Genomic DNA, 17,383 nt, shown 5'->3' on the forward strand with positions numbered 1-17,383 from the left:
AAAACGACTCTGAGCGGCCGCCTCTCTCACCAGCTCTGTGATCATGGTAGGCCAGAGTGATGTGAGATGTTGAGGTGACATGCGTAGCAGCAGCACCCTGAAGAAAAGGAACACCTGCGCATGAAGGATGGGTACCTGAGGCAGACGCAGGCTCTCCACCAGACGCTCTAAAACACACAGAGGCAGACGTAAAGAACCCATGCAGCAGGGAATAAAACTATCCCTTCAGTGCAGGTCAGGATGTTGGCTTCTGCTTACCCTGGATGTCCGGCAGGTATTTCTGGTACTGGTCCACCTCGCTGCTGTAGATGGTAAAGGCCAGACGTTTGAGCAGCATAGCCCTCTGCTCCAGCTCAGCGTCTCTGTTGGTGAATAAACTCAGGGAGCTGCTCTGAGCGACCGCCACCCGCGCTGAAATCAAAACACAAACAGTTTTACTCCCCAAAGATCACTCATATTTTATTGTCAACTTGAGAGGGTCAGAGGCTGGATGCAAACAGAACACCAAAGCAAGGAGGTTTTTTTAGTTCGACTGATTTGATGCACAGTTAATGGCCTGTGACCACTGGCAGCAGAAACCTCTCCATAGATAGAAAATCTTAGGCTTACTCATCAGGTCTCTGAATGTGGTCTTGTCATGAGTCATCAGGTGGTCAATGATAGCTCTCCAGCTGGAAGATAAGGCGAATGATGTTAAAGTTAATCATTTGAACAACATCCTGCAAACATAAGATGCTATTTACTAACAAAAACACACAACATCCAAATAATGAAAAATAACATGTTCTATATTGTCCCTATGCTGCATCATCAAAGAATCTATTTGTGTAAAGTTCGACCCTAGAGAAGGGATGTGTTTGCTTCCTTAATTCAAAAGACGAGTGCTGGTCTGAAGGCGACAGCACTCGTGAGGCAGTTTAATGCCTTCGACTAAGTAGGAACAATTTGGGAAATAAACTGGAAATAAACCTGCAATAAAAACATTTAAGGACAGGAGAAAGCAGCTTAACATGAAAGTCATAACTGAAAGGAAACTGTCTCCTTGGTTTCTTAGGACAAGTGCAGAAACTCCGCAGTAGATTCATATTTTTTGATGTTGAGTTTTTGGAAGTGAAAACTTTTTAGGGTGTGCTTACTGGCTGACACAGGAGGCGTCCATCTGGAAGAAGGTGTGGTCCATGAAGAGGTCGAAGGCCTCCTTCTTCCAGGCCCGGCGGGTGTACTGGTAACCACTTAAGCTGCTCAACAGCTGGATGCAGGCTCTGTAGCTCGGGGCGTTGTGAGCACTGCCAGGGGGAAAGGATGAAATAATGAATGTTCTGTAGAGGTTTTTAGGTGGCATAAAAGCTATCTGAATTTAGCCCAAGAAAGACTGATTGTCATGCTCCTTCTCCTCCAGCACAGACCCCCACTGCCCAGCAACGGTTCCATCTGCACAAATAGATTACCAAGGAAGTTTGTCAGAATCCCACCATCATCCAGACACAGCTCTGGATGAACCAAAGTGGGCTTTTTTTTTCAGAACTTTTGGGGCTTTTCCAAAAATTGATGGTCTCCCCAAGGAGATTTAAATGTTTTACATAGAGAACAATTTAGCCACAGTCCGTACTGTTAAGTTTCAGCTGGGCTTTTATTGTGAAATGCCGGAAGCAAGAGCTTGACAGGAAATGCTATGGAGTTGTTAAGGGTAAGAGGAGTAGTTTTTCTAAGGTCAGGTTTTCTAGTGTGGCTTAATTTAGAGCAGAGAACCATTGATGAAGGAAAATAAAGAACTTTTTCCACACCTGTGGTTGCGGAGGTAGGGAACTACGTAGTGCATGATATTAACCAGCAGCGGGATGACTTTCTCCTTCTCGTCACTGTAGAACACCATGTCCAACAGATGAGCCAGCACCTGACAGACAGACAAACATGTTAAATCAAGGAATGGCTGAGGAACGACATGAGGCACGAAGCAAGTGTCTCAATCTATAGAGCAGCATGTTCTTTTTATGTAGAGCTTTGCATTAACTCAAATCTAATAGCTCTAATGTCAGTGAAACACAGGCAAGGTGTTTGTAATCAAACCCACACTGAGCTAAAAACAGCCAGGATGCCAATAAAGTGAGTCAAACTGTTCACATCCTGCACAGCCAGAACCAACACAGCACATGGATTTATTGGTCCACTCTGAAGGACTGGCCGGAAAAATCCAATCTAAGGACTTCATCTGTTCTGTGTAATAACAGGATCCAAACACTGCAGGTAAATGAGCAGCCGAACCACCGACTGGTGTGGACAGATGGGTCGCAGACGCTCGTGTTTACCTCGGCCAGCAGTGTGAGGGCGTGAACACTGTATACGGATGGAGTGAAGGTGGAGGCCTCCATCACTGTGTGCAATAAGTCTACAAAAGACATACAGCAAACGTTAGCAGCAGCTACAAAGCTCAGTAAAAAAACTGCCATGCTGAAGCTTAAGCTACAAACTTTTTTGGCTTTGATTTACATAAAGACTGTCTGCGTTTTGAATTAGCGGACAGGTGTTAGCCTATAATTTGATTTCAGTGCAGGCAGAGGATTTTTAACAATAAATGCTTGTTGATGGAGCACCTTCTACGTCTGCTTCCAGGTTGGCTCCGTCAACAACGATCTGAGGAGACGCCTTCACCTCCAGGTTCCTCCTCAGCCACTTGGTCGGTTCCAAAGAGGAGCCGGCGATGGTGCCGATGGCCTCCACCACCTTATGAGTCACATCCTGAACACACAGATTAACTTCAAGTAAACCTTCTTACCATGATCCATCACCCATCTTTTTATTTCACAAGTAAATAAGGAAACAAAACCGATTTAAAAAGCTAATCACAATTCAACTAGATATATTTTCATTCTGCAGTGGTTTGTTAAAACGTAAAACACAATGAAATTCATCAGGTTTTCTCAAGTCAACCACAAGCTTTCATATATTTCATTTTATGAACCAAAAACTTAGTAAACTCCAGACACCCAATTGAACAGATAATCTGAAAAAACCTAAATCAGATGCTCTCTATTTAATCTGATGGAGGCGAAACTGCTGCTGCTTAGTTCTATTTCATCCCTACTGACCGCCAGAGGGCGGTGCTGAAAGCACTGAATGTTCCCTTCGGGCATGCGCAGTTCGAGTAATTATACCAACAGAGTCACACCTGTGACACCGGATGACCACTCAGAAGCTATATAGCCTGGTGTCATCCTTTGCTCTGCTCCTTTTTTCTTCTCGCAAGCGGTTCGCTAACTTCCCCGTTGTCTGAAGCCCCTGTCTCTTGACCGGAGTTGCGGTTATTCTCCGCCCTCCCAGGGCTACAACGGGTCGATTCTGAGGATTACGGAAGGTAAGTGAGTTGTTTGCTGGTGATGGTAGCGTCCGCTCCCTCTCCCGGCTCACGACTTTCGCTTTTTACCTACAGCTTCGTGCTGTAGAACCACACTGGTTGGTTCCGACCTGGAAGGTGTGATGCCTCCATATTTCTCAGCATCACTACCTGAGCTAAAACTAGCTGATGGTTCAATCAAACAAACCATTTCCAGACTAGATGTTCTGGAACAACCATCAGTGTTTCCATCCATCTCCATTATAGAATGCCAAGTTTGCTCCAAAAGCATCCTCCCTCAGACATCACACACAGAGATGGGCAGTGTTGTGCCTGAACGTGTTCATTGAACGAAAGTTCATGAACTCGTTCATATTTTGGGCGAACGTGAACTGAACGTACTGCATTACTGCCTGATGAACGTTATTGTGAACTCGTTCATTCTGGTGTCTGTGAACGGCACGCTCTCTCCGTTCAACTTCGTTCAATAGGTTGCCAGATTTCTATAGAGCCTTCCAGGCGAAACCCCGGCTAAATCACACCGTAAACAGGCCTTAATATGTAGCGGGAAAAACACCCAATCTGGCAACACCAGCTACCAGCGTCGTAGCCTACAGCCGCGTGCGTCATCAAAACAAAATGCAGCGTGGAAGCCACAGCAGCATGGAGGCGACCGTGGAGGCGACAAAGCAGCAGTATGATCACTTAAAACAGGTTTATGAGCAGGTGGTCGGTGAGGATGATGGCAACAATCTTACATTTCTCTGCAAACTTTGCCCGCCGGCTTTTAGTAAAAAAATCCGCACTTCAGTAACCTTAAATTCCTACCTCAGCCTGGTCCCTCAGTTTGTGTTAATAAAATGTTCTTGAGGGTTTTACTATTCATGTAACTTGTTTGTTAAACCTGCCTGGTATAATTTTCCAGGATTCCAGGATTCCTTTTTAGTATGTACTGAAATGGAATTTCAAATTGAAAAAAATATTAAAATAAAAAAAAACATTTGCACCTTAAAGACTACTTTCCTGTTTTTCTTTTAATAATTCCTCATAAAAAAGACCATTCAAGCAGCACATTTTTCCTGATGTTTTTGAGAATATACTGTAGGGGTGAAAGCTGCAGCTGCTACTAGTGTGAAGTGAATGGACAGCAACAAAGCATTAAAGCAACAATGGGGAAATGCTGTCCCCTCAATGCTAATGTAAACCCTGGTTGGATAAGGATTCAAAACTGGATATGAAGATGAAATCTGACGCACAGTTTCAGAGTTACAACTGATAAAATAATTGCTGTCTGTGGTTCTACAGTAGGCTATGGTGTAATTGTACGGAGCCCCTCTGATGACACGGTCAAAAAAATTTTTTAATTGTGGCCACGCAATAAGTATAACGTGCGCACGAAATACTTATTAATAATATTAATATCATTCCTGGACAACTGGGTAAGCAAATCGAGCGCGCCTTAGACCTTAGAGAAGGCATGCTCGATTTGCTTACCCAGTTGTCCAGGAATGATATTAATATTATTAATAAGTATTTCGTGCGCACGTTATACTTATTGTGTGGCAACGAAGTAGTATTTCGTGCGCACGAAATACTACTTCGTGGCCACAATTAAAAAATTTTTTTTGACCATGTCATCAGTATAATTGAGCAATATATGAAAAAAAAAAAAAAGAACTATGAAGTAGTTCATTTTTTGGAACTGTGAACTTGGTTCAAAATTTTTAATTATGAACTATGAACTGAACTAGTTCATTTTAAAATGTGTGAACTGAACTTTGAACTAGTTCACGTAGAAAGAGAACTTTCCCAACACTGGAGATGGGTTCTTGCTAGCTATTAATTAGAGTGCTACTGTGGAGCTGTTAAATGTAGGCTATTTCTGTTAAAAATAAGACTGTTTTATTCATAATAACTCAAAACCACGAGGTATGTCCTGCCCATGATTTTAATGCAAACTGACATTAAATCAATATCCCATCATCAACACTTTATACTTCATTTTCCACTACTTCCACCAGCTTCTCTTTTTACTTCTATTACCGACATAAGACAATTGAACTTACCTGCAGCTCTCGCTGGTCTTTCTTACTCTCCAGATTAGGATTCTTCAAGATAAACTCATTCAGAACTCTAGTGAAAAAGAAAACCATGAGTTCTAAAAAGAAATTAGGTCTAAGCAACAACTTCCTTGATTTCTGCACTCTGAGTTCATGTGTTATTTTTTTATGATGCTGTGAAAGTAGAAACCAACCCCAGAATGAGGAACTGTCCTGGAGCAGGAAGACCCAGCTGTACAGAATCCTTCAGCAGCGCTAGCAGGGAAAGCCAGCTGTCAACCAAGCTGGACACAGGAATCCTGGTGTGTAAAAACAACAATCATAGGGTTAGACATCTTCACTTTGCTTCACCGCAGCTATAAAGTAATGAACTCACCTCTGTACATAAGCGTAGAAGAACTGCAGCATGCAGACTTCCAAAGAGATGTGCTTCTAAAGATGAGCAAAAAAAAAAAGCTTAGATCAGTTAAAAAGGTTTTTTGGAAAGACAACATAGATGTACATTTGAAACAGGAAAAAAAGTCAGAAGATCTGGATCAATTATTGGATTCCCCCAAACAAACTAGAAAGCAATAAAGTCCCATCAAATCAGAAGGAATGCAGCATTAACACTCAACTTGTCTTTTCAAATGTTCTTATGTTCTTATAAACTAAATGCAGGGTTTCAGTAGGTGGAAGCTGTAATCCTCATGTTCAACACTTAAAAATGACAATTTTTCAATGCTAATCTAACTTACTGGGATGGTTCTTCTCATTTGTGAGGCTTTTATATATCGGGAGAGGGATCTAGTTCTGTTTATACCATCTAATGGCTTCAACAGTTCAGCATTAAATCCTAATAACTTACCTTTTCTTTTGCAATGGCAGGAGGCTGCTTCAGGACCTCTTTGACCGTCTGCATGACTGTCTCTGTACGCATGGCGCTGACCGACCGGACAAGCTCAACCAGCAGTAGCTGCTCCTCACTGGCTACAGGAATCACCTAAAAAAATGAATTCATGAATAAACTGTAATCTTTAAACTTTTTAAAGCACTGTTAGGGCACCATCCCTGATAAACTCTACATTGATCTGCTGTGTCCACATCGAGAGGGAACAGAATAAGATGTCTGATTTAGCTACATGATGTTTCTCTCCTTGTCTACCTTATTTCTGATCGGCGTTTTGACTTGTTTTCTCTCATTCCAAACATAAGCAATGGCTGCCATAAAATGAGCACCGTGGTTCATGGAGATTGGACCCAGCAGCTCCAAGATCTGCTGGCGGAGATTCTGTGAATGAGGCAAAAGAAAACTTTTATTTAAGAGAACAGAATTGTAAAAAATCCAAAACCTCTGTGGAAAAGACTCCTTCTTGAATACAATAACTGGGGAAAAGGAACTGCAATAACAGATCTTATTTGTGAATCTATTAATTTTTTCTAGTTATTGCAAATGTTCCTATTCAGCTGCAAACGGTTTAGTTTTTAACCAGAGGAGCTGATAAATGGATATTTGTGGACAGACCTTGGTGGAGCCCAGGTTGATGTTGGATGTGGCAGCAGCTGAAGCAGCGGCTGGTTTGTCAGAGCTGTCAGCCTGGTGGAGGACGCTCCACAGCAGCGTGACGGAAGACATGATAGTGTGGAGGATGGACAGGATGCCTGATCGAGCCTCAGCCAGGTGCTTCTGGTCAACGCTCACTTGTAACTGAGAAAAACAAAAAGGATCTGGTTTATTACCAAGTTTTGTGAATAATTTTCTTCCTTTTTCAAAATTTTCTTTAAACTACACCAACAAATTTCATCCAGTCGTCAGAATTATTTGATAATCTAAAACAAAGTAAGGCTGGATTGGGAAGTTCAATTAAATTGGGAGAATACTTTGAGCACATTAAAAATCGTGGTGTGATTTGGTCTCCAGAGTTCGTGCTTTTTACAACCACCTTTAGCTAGTGTTGCGGCTCTGATTCTTTTTGGAGTACGTCTCTAATAATTTTACATCTACAGACTCTGAAAAAAGGAGTGGGCAAATTATCTAACAATTTTAAGTGCAAATGTCCCAGAAAACGGGGAACTGTCTGTAGAAAAAACACATTTTAATATTGACATAAATTCTCACATTCTCCCAGTCGCATTGTGACTGACTGGCCCACCGTCAAACTCATCAACAGAAGGTGAATTTCCACCCCAGTCTTGTGCAACTTCTAAGAGTTTGTTTTGTCATGTATTCACCTTCATGTATCTTCCATTCAAATTATATCACTTTACACATTACTTTGTGTTTCTTTTCCAAATGATACCGACTTGTCTGCTGTGCTGACTGGTTTTTCACAACGCTGTTTGCCCATTAATGTTCTGAGAATTCTTGATGAAATGTTGGGCCATAAACCATAATAATTTTGGAGATAGGGAACCAATGTCCATATTTTATAATTTCCAGAGGATGAAGGTTTGCCTGCAGCTGACTAATCTACATCCCTCCCCCAGTACAGTATTACGAGACACTCCTATAGAGGGTAAGGGTGTGCAAAACAATCGTCATGGCGATGCATCGAGATTCAAATTTTTGTGACCTACATCATCGATTCTGGAAGGCAAGAATCGATTATTAAAAAAATAAATAAATGAACAAATAAAATACAATAACGGTTGGCGCACATCAGACAGATCAAGTGGAATACAACTTCCAGTCCAGCAGATGTCGCTGCGGATGTGTTGACGCCCGCTGCTTTGTGTCACAAGCATGTCCGGCCGCGGGATACTGAGACGAGTCAATCGTAAACAAAATATGGAGGGGACTGAGAAAATTCGCCCCCCGGCTCCATCACATTTCAAGTCAGATGCTTGGATGCATTCTGGCTTTAAAAACAAAGAAGGTAAAAACAAAATTGATATGATGCACGTAATTTGCAAAAGAGGAAATATACATTTGAATGTTTTTTATTTCATTGGTTTAAAGGACCACAGAGGCAATGTAAATGGCAATGATTATCCTTATTTTGTTATTTAAAGTTTGATGAATCCTAAGATCTTTTTGTCAGTGTGTCCATGCCAGTAATAGTAATATTTGTGTCCAGTATTTGTTTTCATGGCAACACCTCCAAAAGTCATTTTAATAAATACAGCTATGTATGAATTCAGTTGCTTTCAGTTATGTATCAATTGAAGACACTATCCAGATCATACCCAGCCAGTCAGCCACTGGTAATGGCTGTATCTTTTTTTTTACAGTGTTCAGTGAAAATATCGCAATGCATCGCAATATTTCAAGTATCATGATGCATCGTGATAGAATCGCATTGTGGCATGTGAATCGTGATTTGAATCGATTAATGACTTCTTTGCCAATACCCACCCCTAATAGGGGGACATGGAATTTTCGCCCCATTTGGTGTTTGAGAAGAAGAGCAGCTGTCCATGCCTGCTTCTTTCTCTTTGGGGACTGATCTCTGGCCAGTTCACATCGGAGGGGCACCAGCATGGAAGAGCCCATGCTAAAAAGCAGAAGTTGCAAAAGCTAAGAGGACCCAATGGACAACTTCAGAGCCAAATTGCTGCGGAACAATCTGTTTGAGTTTTCAGAACTTTGAGATGCTGGTTGGAGGCGGAAGCCTTAAAAACAAAGGAAGCTATCCTGGTTTGTGGCCATGCTGCTAAATGCTGGAGGAAAAAAAAAGAAAGAAAGAAACCAAGACTTTCATAAGCGCAGACTAGCAGAGTTAGAGGTCTGGCACAGAAGTCAGACAGAGTTTCTAGCTAAAATATTTATTTCTTTAATGATTTTTTAAACATAACATGCTAACAGGTTGAATCGCATTGTACGCCATATTGACATGTTTTGAACTGTTGTTTATAAAGCTAAAACAGGCTTAAGTCACACAAATATAACATTCAAATGTTTTCTCCTTGTCTCATTACCAAATTATCACCAAAAGCAATTTAATTGGTCCTGATTGGTGAGTTGACAAAGAATATATGACAGCCCAAATATCTGATTAAATAACATATTTACTTAGTTACTGAGGTGGGTATTAAATATATCATAACCTCACAACAAAGAGGTAGAATCAACAGAATCAAAACGTTGATACCCAGAAATACTAGCATCTATAATGGAGAGAAATGTGGTTCTAAAAGTCTGGACTCATAGAGACCAAAAACAAAAAACTCCTTAACTCTACAGTTGTAATCTGCTTTGTCTTGATTTATCCTCAAACATATTACACTACACATAGATAATTTAATCTATGGGATAAGGTTTAAGGTTCATGTAACTTAAGGACAGACTTGGCTTTTATTTCAGAAAAAGATCAAGAAACTGTATTTTATATATTGTACCTGCATGCTGCATCTTATATCGTGTTGACTCAGTTTACCTTGCATTACTACGATTCATAAAGAAAACAAAGACCCTCCCCAATCTCTGCATTCTTTATGATTTAGTAGGTTGGACTTCATTTGAAATACGTAGCCAGCAGCTTCAGCATAGCTTTAGCTGAAAAGCTATACCTGATAATCTTCTCTGATCTCTCAGATTGTTCTGGTTCTTATCCACTACACTCCTCAAACTGGTTGCTTTAAAATGTGCTACGTGCTTTAAAATGTGCTCCGAGTTGCAACCTAAATGGGAAAAAACTGCTTTTGGGGTTGAATAATGGACAGAAAGAGCTAAAGTTAGAAACCCTCATGTTCATTAATGAATTTAAAACTGCTAAAAATGATCCTGTTATGTTGACATTTACTTGTTTCTCTTGAGAGTCTCATTGTGTTTTTAACATTTTGTAGTTCTTTTAGAATAAAAATGTAATTTGTTATTTATTATATATGCATTTCTTGTGATTTGGCTGCTACCTTGGTCAGGTGTCTCTTGTAAAAGACATTTTGAATCTCAGTTGGACTTTTTGGTTAAATAAAGGTTATATACAATCAATAAGTTAATAAATAGAATGAGTGAAAACTTTCGAAAAGTCCAGAAAGAGATTAATGAGAGTAAGAGTTATTATTAAATCTCAAAAACACAAAACTTACTCATGTCTTCCAGCAGAACGTTAGAGTAAATGAGCAGCGCCCTCACCTGGTGGTACTGAGAAGTGGGGTCCAGTAGACAGTAATGGATGATGGAAGTGATTCCCTCCAATACGGTCAGAATCAGGTCTGGTGGGATACAGAGAGCCATCCACTGGGGTCTAGGAGACGGTTAAATAAAATACAGTGTGAACTAAAAAAGGAGGAGTTTAGATTGTAGGTGTGGAAGAAACATCAGGCTCCTTCTGTGGTGCACAGTGCCATCTAGTGGCCAACTCTACGTACAGCGCTTTACAGCATGTTCTCACCTGCTATCTGTTACACTGGTTTCATAGCGGTACTGCTGCAGGAGATTATCCAGGTTTCTGCACAGCTGCAGAGTCACAGAGGCCACCACCCTCCTAAGGACCCTCCCCATGTACGGCAGGGTGGCAGTGATCAGGCCTATCCACTGCGGATGCATCTTACAGGCGTGATGCTGGTGCAAAGCTCTGATGACTGCGCACAGGAACATGCCCTGCGCTGTGATTGGCTGACCGTGGAGGTACTGGAGAGATGTCATAGGCTGCTGGGGATTTACATGCTCCACCTCCCCACCTAGGATCTCGAACCCGGCCACTCCACCACTTCCGGCCCCTCCGCCTGCTCCTCCTCCACCTGCAGGTTCTCCACCTTCATCTGCAGGCGCCAGGACCCGGTGCTCCAGCACGACTAGACTCTGCAGCAGTCGGAGCAGCTGGGACTGAACGGCGCTGCAGCTGTCGATCTGGTCCTCCGACATGTTGATCACGCTGTCCTCTGACAGGCCTTCCTCCACCGCCGCCATGTTGATCCCCGCTATCCGCTGGTCATGCCATTTCTGAGCGCTGAATATGGAGGAGAGCAGGCAGTGGAGTATGACCTTCTGGACTTTGCACTTAGAGAGGACGTCACTGATGAAACTAGCGAATCCCTTCGCTGAGCCGGCTGTAACTTTGGCTAGCTCGCTGAAGAGCAGCGTTAGGACCTCCACGCTGGTCAGCTGCATGGCCCGATTTCCTGCCAAGTCCTGAGGAGCCGCCGTCACATGTGCTGAATAATAGCTCCTCAGGAAGTAGAGGCAGAGGGAGATGATGATCTCCAGGTACATGGCGCTGCGGAAGGAATGGGAGTGAGAGTCCTGAGGGATGGGGCAGTAAAAATCTTTGCCCATAACAGAGACTCGGTGGCGAGCCAGCAGGTTCTGAAGCAAGGAGAGCTGCGGAGTGTAGGTGTTGTTGATGCTGGTGGTGGAGATGGCGCTGACAAAGCCTGAGGGAGCGGCTCTGACCATGGAGGCGATGGCTGAAAGGGCGTGCAGCGTCCTGGAGGAGTCGTAAAGCTGCAGGTAGAGCAGGACGTGCTGGTACAGAGGGTGGATGTTGAAACGAGGCGGAGCAGAGGATGGCCGGCGTCCTGCTGCCTCTCCTCCGGCGCAGGTCCCACCAGAGCCCCCGCTGGGTGAGCCCATGTCGCTCTCGATTTCGGACACCTCTCCTTCGCCACAGCTGTACCAGTTCTCCAGGTCTAGACTGTCTCCAAAGAAAATACTGGGTGGATGCAGTTTCTCCGACTGGTTTGCTTTCCTCAGCTTCTCTTCCTCTTTCCTCTTCGCCTTCTTGGTCTTTGGTTTTGCCCCGGGAGATTTGTCGACCAGCTTCTCCATTATCTTCCCTTTCAGACTGAGCTGAGTGCTGCTGTGGCTGCGTTTGCGGGCCTGGGGGTCATCCGCCTGTAGGCTTCGGTCTGTAGTGGCTGGATCGGTGCCGCCTGGTAACGTGACGATGGAAGGTGAGGAGCTGTGGCGAGCGATGCCCTCTTTGTGCAGAGCTTCACATGAAGAAACAGACAGGAACTCCAGCGTGCCTTCAGCTAACAATTCAGGCAGATTGTGGTGGGTGGAGCACTCGGGGGGGCAAGAGTCCAGGCGGAGACCGGTGGAGGTGTCCGAGGAAGTGCTTTCAGTATCAGTTTGGGGCCAGTTTTCAGGCGGAGAGGTTTCATTTGATTCTTCTACTAAGTTGAGAACTCTGTCAATAAGCTCCTTCATCACAGCAGACACAGCTTCCTCCACGGAGTCTTCAGACGTTTCATCCGATGAACCCGGCTTTCCATCTGAGCGCTTTCCATTCTCTTGTTCATCAAAGCTTCCATTTTCCAGCGTAGATGAACAAGAACCACTTGATTCTGAGCTCTGTGGCTCCTCCTGCTGGTCACCGGGAGGATATCCTCCAGCTAACTGCAGGTTTTCGCTGCTCAGGCTGAGGATGGACAAGCTGTCACTCAGGGGGTTAACAGTCAGGCAAAAGGGCTCCATGTCGCTAATTGCCAGACCTCTGAAGTCCTCATGCCCAACTCTGTCACCTCGAATCTGAAGGAAGTCTAAAGAAATAAAAATAATATTTCAAATAAAGATTAAAGCAACCAGTGTTTTAATCACTAGTAGAAAATGAGGAGAAATAAAGAAATCACATCCACAGCTCACTGTCTGAGAAGCCGGAGTCTCTGGTGTAGAGCGGTTCTGATGGCTCCTGTTCAGGCGGTTCAGGGAACATCTGAGCCCAGTGGCACTGGGCTTGCACCTTCTGAATAGAAACCCTGTGAGTTTTGGGGTGCAGCAGAAGGAGCAGGAGTGGCTCCAGAACCCGTGCGATGTCATGTCTCTGAAGAACCTGATTCAACCAAGCCCGACCAACCGCACTTGTGCAGGGATCCCAGTAACTCAAGCTGTCGAGCATGATGAAAAGAGACCTGCAGAACAGCATACATATGAATAGCAGAGCAATAAGAGAACCTTTAGATGGAAAAACGATCAAACACACCTGTCAAATGTTCGGCTAAACGGAGAAGCCTTGGTGATGTTCAAGTCTCGTGTTAAATGCCACAGAACGGAGAACTTCACATGAGCCTCCAAACGAATCCTCTGAAAAACAGAACACAGATAATTACATTAATTTCACCAATCTAGTAGAAAAAAAATGTAAACACTGAAGAGATGCTTTAAGAGATGTTTTTAAAGACTTTTTATTTCAAGATCAGGAACCATTAAAAACAGTCTTTAGGTTCTGCTGGGTTCATTGGCACTGGAGAAATCAGAACATGATCCTCATAGGTCTCTGGTAAGGCCAGGGGTTCCAGTTTAACCGAATGATGCAAACTTTTATTTCAACATAAACAAAGTGTTTGTTTAAACAAAGTGTATCTGTGACTAAAGGAGTCTATATAGTAGAACAGTATGTTCTCTCTCTGCCTTTTCTGCCATATGGGTCTCATTTTAGAGAGCCAGTTGGGGCATGTATTCAAAAGCAATATATGACATAATATCGGATTAAATAAGATATTTACCACCCCATACAGGGAAGGGCAATAAATATATTATAAAGTATCGCAATATATTATGGTGTCCCTGGGTGGGTATTGAATATAAAGTTATTTAACACATAGAAGAGGTTAAATGCCTCCCGTCCCTGGGCTTCACCACATTAGTCATTTCATCAACTGATTCTATGATCCGTTTACGTCTGTTTTAGCATATTTGCTGTTTTCATTTTGCTGACCTTGTCTCTGTGCATGAGTTGCTGGCTGATGACGTCCTCACAGGTGCTGGATGAGGGAACCAGGTTGTGCAGCTGGTAGAAGAGCTCCACGCTCCGCTGGTGATGCTGAGGCGTTCCTTCACCCAGTTGGTCCCATAGGATCACTGCAACACTCTGAGCAACAGAGAAAAGAAACCTCAGAACCACAGCAGAACCGTGTAAAACCCACCAACCTGTGAAGCAACGTCAGCAATCTCTACCTTAAAGAAGTTAGTTTTATCAGCAATATACTTCAGGATTCCCTGAGTTAGTGGAGGCCTGATAACCACAGCGACTCGTCCCTGGCTCGGGCTCTGAGCGGGCTCAGCGCTGCTACCGGAAGCCTGACTCTCAGCTGTCACCATAGCAACCGACTGAGTCAGTCCTATTAGGTCCATGAGCAGGGAGATGGCAACAGCCTGTAGGGTGAAGTCACTGGCCAGACAGCAGGCATCCATCAGGGTCTGCAGCCACACCGGCAGGCGGCTCTGCTCAGCATCTGCACAGATGAATTAGGCGGAACGGGTAGCTATTTAGTTCATACGGTTCAGTAAAGAAGTTCTTCATTCTTTGTAGCAGCCTTACCGCACTGTTCTTCCAGTGGAGGAGAGGTCTTTAGATTGCCTTCTGCAATGTAGACTGGGAAACTGGAGCACTCCAAGAAGAGCTGGCAGGCAGCAGTAAATGCAGCCACACAATCTTTCTGGACCATCCCGTCTCCTGAGGAGGACTCTGGATAACCACTGGTCTGGGAACCTGCGGTGACCAAAGGCCCTGAACCCCCCGCATGCTCAGGAATGATATAAAAGGTGATGAGACAGGAGAGAAACTGCTGGAAGTGCTCCAGGCAACACTGCATCACTGGTTTGTCCAAAGGCTTGGACTGACACAAGCCGGTGGGACGGCTGCCTGTCCTGAGAGACGGGGGGAGATGAGAGGCTTCCGCCGTGCCCTCAGGACCATCTTCTTGGTACTGGACAAAGTCTGTAAAGCCACTTTCTGCGGAGCGACTGCTGGGAGGGGTTTCCCCATCGTCAAACACATCCCCACTGTCGGACGTCTCAAGGGCAGAATATGAAACCTATCAACAAAACAGAAACCAAGAAGAAAAACAACTGAGCAGCTCAGCAAATTAAAAACAGTATCTACAGTTCTGGGCCTTTTAGGCTATAAATAAAAAAAGGGTATAATATATATATATATATATATATATATATATATATATATATATATATATATATAAATAAAAGAATAAATACAGTTTTAAGGCTTCATTTAGATCATGTTTTATTGATGAGTGGTTCTTTCATTCATTTCAGACCAAGACTGAGGCAGAGTGAGAACGAGACCAGACCAAGAAAAACTTCATGTAGCAATAGCATGGAGGCTTAATTAAAAATCCGTCTTTATTAAGAACTACAAAATATTAAACAGTTTGGGCACAAATGGATGGAACTTTATTTAATATTCATTACTAAAGCCTTCATATTTTAAGCAAGTATTTCCATAAATCCTGCCTAAAAATGTTACATTTTATATAAACTTTTAGATTGCTTTGATAAAAATCACATAATGAAGGTCATCTTTCAAATGACCAATAAATCAAATCCAAAGCTATTAATTTATTTAAGTTTTATCCATTAAATGCAAGTCCAACTTATTTGTTTATTTTTTCCCAAATGGAAATTTTATTGACGTCCATTAAGTGATAATTTTTACATCATGGAAACTTTAAATCGATCACTACAGGTGCTGGTCATAAAATTAGAATATCATGAAAAAGTAGATTGATTTCAGTAATTCCATTTAAAAAGTGAAACTTGTATATTATATTCATACATTACATACAAACTCATATATTTCAGATGTTTATTTTGTTTAATTTTGATGATTACAAATGACAACAAATGAAAATCTCAAATTCATCATATCAGAAAATTAGAATATTACTGAAGACCAATAAAAACAAAGGATTTATAGAAATGTTGGCCAACTGAAAAGTATGAACATGAAAAGTATGAGCATGTACAGCACTCAGTATTTAGTTGGGCCTCCTTTGGCCTGTATTACTGCAGCAATGCGGCGTGGCATGGAGTCGATCAGTCTGTGGCACTGCTCAGGTGTTATGATAGCCCAGGTTGCTCTAATAGTGGCTTTTAGCTCTTCTGAATTGTTGGGTCTGGTGTATTGCATCTTCTTCTTCACATTAAGGTCAGGAGAGTTTGCTGGCCAATTAAGAACAGGGATACCATGGTCCTTCAACCAGGTACTGGTAGCTTTGGCACTGTGTGCAGGTGCCAAGTCCTGTTGGAAAATGAAATCTGCATCTCCAAAAAGTTGGTCAGCTGCAGGAAGCATGAAGTGCTCTAAAACTTCCTGGTATGTGGCTGCGTTGACCCTGGACCTCAGAAAACACAATGGACCAACACCAGCAGATGACATGGCACCCCAAACCATCACTGACTGTGGAAACTTTACACTGGACTTCAAGCAACGTGGATGAAGTGCCTCTCTTCTTTTCCTCCAGACTCTGGGACCTTGATTTCCAAAGGAAATGCAAAATTTACTTTCATCAGAGAACATGACTTTGGACCACTCACCAGCAGTCCAGTCCTGTTTCTCTTTAGCCCAGGCAAGACGCTTCTGACGCTGTCTGTGGTTCAAGAGTGGCTTGACACAAGGAATGCGACAGCAGAAAGCCATGTCTTTCATACGTCTGTGTGTGGTGGTTCTTGAAGCACTCACTCCAGCTGCAGTCCACTCTTTGTGAATCTCCCCCACATTTTTGAATGGGTTTTGTTTCACAATCGTCTCCAGGGTGTGGTTATCTCTCTTGCTTGTACACTTTTTTCGACCACATCTTTTCCTTCCCTTCGCCTCTCTATTAATGTGCTTGGACACTGAGCTCTGTGAACAGCCAGCCTCTTTAGCGATGACCTTTTGTGTCTTGCCCTCCTTGTGCAAGGTGTCGATGGTCGTCTTTTGGACAACTGTCAAGTCAGCAGTCTTCCCCATGATTGTGTAGCCTATAGAACTAGACTGAAAGACCATTTAAAGGCTTTTGCAGGTGGTTTGAGTTAATTAGCTGATTAGAGTGTGGCACCAGGGGGCATCAATTTTGAACCTTTTCACAATATTCTAATTTTCTGATATGATGAATTTGAGATTTTCATTTGTTGTCATTTGTAATCATCAAAATTAAACAAAATAAACATCTGAAATATATGAGTTTGTATGTAATGTATGAATATAATATACAAGTTTCACTTTTTAAATGGAATTACTGAAATCAATCTACTTTTTCATGATATTCTAATTTTATGACCAGCACCTGTATATATTTTTTTTGCAAGTAATTTTAGTAATCAATAGCAGAAAATTATCTTATAAGACTT

The 17,383-nt window shown here is 42.7% G+C and overlaps 1 protein-coding gene across 3 annotated transcripts in view; it reads right to left on the minus strand.

Annotated features, from left to right (window-relative positions):
* Window positions 1–17,383, minus strand: part of dop1a (DOP1 leucine zipper like protein A) — a 43,205-nt gene that overhangs the window by 3,569 nt on the left and 22,253 nt on the right. For all 3 annotated transcript variants that reach the window (XM_038288558.1, XM_038288564.1, XM_038288571.1), the window contains 20 exons: window positions 14,574–15,069; window positions 14,210–14,487; window positions 13,971–14,123; window positions 13,236–13,336; window positions 12,899–13,164; window positions 10,704–12,795; window positions 10,445–10,556; window positions 6,896–7,078; window positions 6,536–6,661; window positions 6,239–6,373; window positions 5,768–5,823; window positions 5,586–5,690; window positions 5,398–5,464; window positions 2,592–2,736; window positions 2,307–2,386; window positions 1,785–1,894; window positions 1,137–1,286; window positions 610–671; window positions 259–411; window positions 31–167 (listed from right to left, as the gene is read on the minus strand). In XM_038288558.1, coding sequence (XP_038144486.1) covers window positions 31–167; window positions 259–411; window positions 610–671; window positions 1,137–1,286; window positions 1,785–1,894; window positions 2,307–2,386; window positions 2,592–2,736; window positions 5,398–5,464; window positions 5,586–5,690; window positions 5,768–5,823; window positions 6,239–6,373; window positions 6,536–6,661; window positions 6,896–7,078; window positions 10,445–10,556; window positions 10,704–12,795; window positions 12,899–13,164; window positions 13,236–13,336; window positions 13,971–14,123; window positions 14,210–14,487; window positions 14,574–15,069 — 5,007 coding nt within the window. The remainder of the gene's footprint in view (window positions 1–30; window positions 168–258; window positions 412–609; window positions 672–1,136; window positions 1,287–1,784; window positions 1,895–2,306; window positions 2,387–2,591; window positions 2,737–5,397; window positions 5,465–5,585; window positions 5,691–5,767; window positions 5,824–6,238; window positions 6,374–6,535; window positions 6,662–6,895; window positions 7,079–10,444; window positions 10,557–10,703; window positions 12,796–12,898; window positions 13,165–13,235; window positions 13,337–13,970; window positions 14,124–14,209; window positions 14,488–14,573; window positions 15,070–17,383) is intronic.

This window comes from Cyprinodon tularosa, unplaced genomic scaffold (genome assembly GCF_016077235.1).
Source record: "Cyprinodon tularosa strain WSP-4 unplaced genomic scaffold, ASM1607723v1 ctg107, whole genome shotgun sequence".
Classification (NCBI taxonomy): Eukaryota; Metazoa; Chordata; class Actinopteri; order Cyprinodontiformes; family Cyprinodontidae; genus Cyprinodon; species Cyprinodon tularosa.